The sequence below is a fragment of the Heterocephalus glaber genome, unplaced genomic scaffold, assembly GCF_053883595.1.
Source record: "Heterocephalus glaber isolate CG9 unplaced genomic scaffold, H.glaber_assembly_v1.0 deba00001481, whole genome shotgun sequence".
In the NCBI taxonomy this organism is placed as follows: Eukaryota; Metazoa; Chordata; class Mammalia; order Rodentia; family Bathyergidae; genus Heterocephalus; species Heterocephalus glaber.
In genome coordinates, this window is record NW_028258317.1 from 54,632,485 (window position 1) to 54,637,406 (window position 4,922).

Sequence of the window (4,922 nt, forward strand, 5' to 3'; positions counted from 1 at the left end):
TAAATGCCCCCAAACCAAAGTCTTTTGAGAGTCACATTGGTACTCAAAGAGTTTCAGATAATAAATTTCAGGTTTTTGGATTAGGGATGCTTCACTTGTATTCTAAAACAATGCTTCTCAACCTTAAGGATTCTAAAAAACCTATTAAACTTTTAAAAAAGGATTGGGGTGTTAAAGTTGCCAAATTTTAATTTTATCACAAAGGGATATTAAGAACTAAACACAGTTATTACTATAATTTTATCAGAGAATATTAACACAAAAAGGCAATTTCAGTTTAACAAAAAGTAATTATTTTTGTGAAGTAAATGTAATTCACAAGAACCCCATACAAAGTTTCGTGTGAATTTTAAGATCTAAATATGAAAAATTAAAATTGTTAAGACTTTATTTAAAAAGAAAAAACAAGCCAAGAAAGAATAAACTGATATTAAAATTAAAACTTTCTACTTACTAAAAGATAACTTAAAGTGCAAAGGCAGGCTAAAGACTGAAGTTTCAAGGGCCGGGGATTTAGCTTAGTGGTTCTGGTGCCTGCTGCGCAAGCTCAAGGTCCAAGTTCAATCCTCGGTACCAAAAAAAAAAAAAAAAAAAAAACCCAAAAAACCCCCCAGGATATCAGGTAGTTTCATAATTGATGAGGGAGAATGGGAAGTGACTAAAGACTAAAGACTCAAAGCTTACTAAGTACTGTTATGCAGAATATATAAAAATAATTACAAAACAGTAAAAAAAGGTAACACTGAGCAGGTAATTCACAGAAAAAGAACCTGAATGGCCAATAAGTGAAAATATTAACCACATAATTGGGAGATGCAAAAGAAAACTAGAATGAGGTTTCCTACTTCTTAGAATGGCAAAAACTGAGAAGTAAAGTAACTGTAAGGTGGAAAAGCATCCTCTCATCCGTAACTGGCATAATCACTTTAGAGAGAGCACTGTACTACCAGTTATCTAATAAAGTGGAAGACACACCTTGCAGTCTAGAAAGTTACTATCAGATTTATATTCCAGGATAATCACAACATTTTGGTCATTATAATGGGGATACTACTAGATTAGAAGTCAGGGATGCCAGGCACTCTTCCCACATAAAGATAATGCTGTTCTGTGTCCTATGACTTTTAGCTACTATGCTAGACAAGAAGGGAAGGGAATAGGGAGAGGAAAAAACGAAATCAACACTAACATCAGCTACTTCTAAACAAGACTTAACACCAACATATTTGTATTAAAGGAAATGATGACTATTTTAAAGAACTGAACCAATACAGAAAAAAAGAGATCACACATTTTTGTCCAACTTAACTGGGAATAGGTTAGAGAATAATTTCTTTTAGAAACTCATTTTTCATCAACAATGTCACTTGTGGTACAAGAATGGCCACTTCAATATAACTATACTCTAGTAACTGTTGTACTGACAATGATACATACTACCTACTGGGGCAAAGTACCTGACTACTACTCCTAGCAGTGCTTCTTGGACTTTATTGTGCACACACACGGCCTGGAAATATTAACCCAGAGGCCTGAAATTCCACATTTTCAACAAGCTCTCCATGCCACCTTAGTGTCGGACTTGGTAGCAAGACTTGAGTGTAGTTGAGGTCAAGCAGTAAAATACATACTACGTTAATGCTTAAATTTTAATAAGTATTTTTAAAAAGTAAATGTTTATTATTGGGATTCTCATTTTGTGATAGTATAGGAGACATTAAGTCATAAGTAACTTTCATTCTCCAACTCATTGGCTTTGAGAGGCAAATATGGCATTGCATGTGAGCAATTAACAGGATAAAAAGGCGGGAGTATGTAACTGAGAAAAGAAAAACCTCAGATTAGAAATAAAGTCTACAAATAAACCAAACCAGTCAATAAACTCGTCATCTAAATATAGAATGCCAATACTAACACGGGAGAAACTGAGTTCATCAATTAGTAGTCTTAAATTAATATTACATAACCAGAACAACTATTACTTATATGATTCTCATTGCCTTTTCTACAAAGTGAGCTGGTGGCACATTCTATTAGCGCTGTATTACAGATGGAGAAACTAGAATCGGTCTCAGGTGTGGAGTTGGAGACAAATTTTGTAACAGAGTTTGGAACAGACACCAACTGCCTAATTCTACTACATTCACTAAGCTACGAAAACCATCACTTTGCTATTATGCTCTACAGTAATTGTGTTCCACGAAATAAAATCTTTATCCCACGCTATTTAATATGCATTTCAAAAATTAGCAAAGACACTCAAGAAAACAAGCCACAGGGCCAGAGTTCTGTGGTTCCACGGCCTGCCCGGAAGGCGCAAGGATCGGAGTTCGATCCCAGGTACCAAAAGAAAAAAAAAACAAGCCACATACTGTATCAGCTTTACTACTCTACAGCAAGGGACTGCTGCAGATTAAATTAAAACTGCCTAGCCTGGTGAAAATCTAATCCTACCCTTGCCAATTAACCTTATTAATACTAGAGCAGGAGAAAATAGAGATCAAAATATGGATAAGGGTGCTATTCACTTCCTTCTTCCTGAATCTCAAATAACATAGCATGTAAAGCACAAGAGAGACTTTATATCCTTTACAGGTTGTAACATGATTACCTTCACTTCTTCAAGTAATGCCACTACCTCTTCTCCCAAGATAAAATTTATCAATAAACACGGACTTGGGCAGTCACTATTAGTACACTGGCAGTCATGCTAATTACCAAAATACTGTATTGGCTATGATGAGGTATGTTACCCAACCGAGTGCATGCAATAAACACACGAAAGCCCATGAATTGTAAATCTCCCTTTTAATGTAAAACAAGTATTATCATAATATGTAATTTTCTACTCAGACTCATTAGGTAGTCTCTATTGCTGACATAAAATTCTTGTCCAAAATTATTTTTATTTATTGGAGGCTGACCAAAAAGCCAATGAACTATCTTATGGATCAAGCATTACATCTATTTTTTAAAGTATATAGAATTGCCTTTCATAAACTCACACCCAAAATTTAAAGTTTACCCTCTCTGTATTCCGTTATTCATCCCTTGGTTACCAAATCTACTTCACAGACTTAAAGCATCAATTAAAAAAATTCTTTATTGCCATTGGCAGAAATCTCTCCATGAAAAAAAGCTCTTAAAATTAAAAAACAAGAAGCTGAGGTTAGACTCTCCTTCACCAACGTCCTCCACACAACACAATCTGATTTGATACAACTTTGTTTCCAGGTAAACTACAACTAAAAAACAAACAAAACCCACCTATCTTCAATTTTCCAATTAAAATCGATTCCTGATAAGCTTGCCCTAGAGTCCTTAAGATTCAACTTCAACCATGAAGAGCCAGCCCGACTAGAATACACAAAATCCGTGCAGATTCCATCTAAAATCCTGGCGGGCAGGACCTACAGTCAGCAAAACGCTTTTAGGCATCCGCGGATCTCGGAGAGCCATGGAGGAGGATGTGAACGTGAGCCCATCTTTCGGGCCGGTGGGAGAAAGGAGACGGCAGCGGAATGCACCCCGGTCGGCGAGGACCCGCGTCTCCTCGAGTCCATCTCTCCGTCCCTCGGCCCGCGGGGACCCAGCACCGTCCTCCCCCCGCCCCGGATGCCCTCAGTAGCACAACCGGCCGCAGCGGCTGCGGCCTCCCGCGCCCAGAAGGGTCCGGGTCGCGACAACAAAGCGGCCGGTGCCCCTCCCCCGCCGCCCGGCTCAAGCTCCCGCGCCGCGGCCCGGGCCCAGCGCCCCCTCCCCGAGCCCCGCCGCCCGCCCGCAGCCCCACGCACCTGCACCTGGACGGCCACGGCCGGGCCGCCGAGCCGGGAGGGTCGGGAGAGGACGCCCGCCGCCGCCGCGCTGCGCTCCACGAGCTGCGACCCGCGCTCCGGCAGCCGGCTGCTCCACGCCCGCGGACGGCCCGGCCGAGCGGCTGCTGTAAGGGCTGCGGAGCCCGGCGCCGGGACTCGCGCTCCCAAGTCTCCTCCGCGCGGCTTGCGTTCTGCTGACTAACGGCCCGGGCGCGAGGCGCTGGAGCGGCCGCCGTCGCCGGGGGCTCTCGGGCCTCACGTCCCGCGCGGCCGTGGTCGCAGCCGCCACCTTCTTCCCTGGCACTGCAGACAACACCCAGTCCCAGCCAGGTCTTTCTTCTCCTTAATCCTCTTTCTCTGCTCCTCCGCAGCCCGCCAAGCGCCGGGCTCGCTTCGGCAGCGGGTGGGAAACCGGCGGGACGCAGAGGGGGCGTGCTGAGCGCTCACTAACCCGAAGTTAGCCACTGACTGGAGGAAGGTGCTAAAGCTGACCCGGGCTCCAGCCTGCAAGCAAGACGGGGGGGAACCGAGCCAGCCTCGCCCAACTTCCACCAATCACAAGCCACCCAGCAGCGTCGGTAGCGCTCCGCGCTCGCTGAGAGGCTGAACAGGCTCGGCAGGAGGCGGGGATTGCGGAAAAGAAGAGCCAATCGGAGTAGAGGGTCCCCGCCCCTCCGCCGAGATGAACTGCCACTTTCGAGCCAATAGGGGGATTCTCAATTCGAAGCAACCGGGATTGGTTCCCTCGGTTTGAAAAGGAGCCTGCGCGCTGGGCCTCAGCGGCACCTGGGCCGCGTGGAGAATCCCGTACCCGGAGCCGGAGGGCGGGAGGTCGATCTTTGACCTCTGCTGGGAGTCACGTGTGCAGACTGGGAGCGGAAAAGCTGGGTAAGTTCCTTCCGGGTCACTGGCCTACGCGTCCGCGCCGCGAAGCGAGCTCCTGGGTTTTCCGTGTAGCCTTTTCACTGCACCTGGTACAAGCTGGTGGCGATTCCGGCGATGAGCTCCCAGAAAGGCAACGTGGCTCGTTCCAGGCCGCAGAAGCACCAGAATACGTTTAGCTTCAAAAATGACAAGTTTGACAAGAGTGTTCGGACCAAGGTAGGA

The 4,922-nt window shown here is 45.2% G+C and overlaps 2 protein-coding genes across 4 annotated transcripts in view; one reads left to right on the forward strand and one right to left on the reverse strand.

The window, feature by feature from the left end:
* The window catches only part of Abhd17b (abhydrolase domain containing 17B, depalmitoylase), a 37,070-nt gene extending 32,715 nt beyond the window's left edge, over positions 1-4,355 (reverse strand). For both annotated transcript variants that reach the window (XM_004838135.4, XM_021252715.2), the window contains exon 1: positions 3,795-4,355. The gene's annotated coding sequence lies outside the window, so the exon portion shown is untranslated. The remainder of the gene's footprint in view (positions 1-3,794) is intronic.
* Positions 4,356-4,709: 354 nt separating this feature from the next.
* Positions 4,710-4,922, forward strand: part of CUNH9orf85 (chromosome unknown C9orf85 homolog) — a 70,249-nt gene continuing 70,036 nt past the window's right edge. For both annotated transcript variants that reach the window (XR_015440118.1, XM_004838132.4), the window contains exon 1: positions 4,710-4,916. Coding sequence is in view for 1 of the 2 variants with exons in the window: in XM_004838132.4 (XP_004838189.2) it covers positions 4,815-4,916 (102 nt within the window). In the remaining variant the exon portion in view is untranslated. The remainder of the gene's footprint in view (positions 4,917-4,922) is intronic.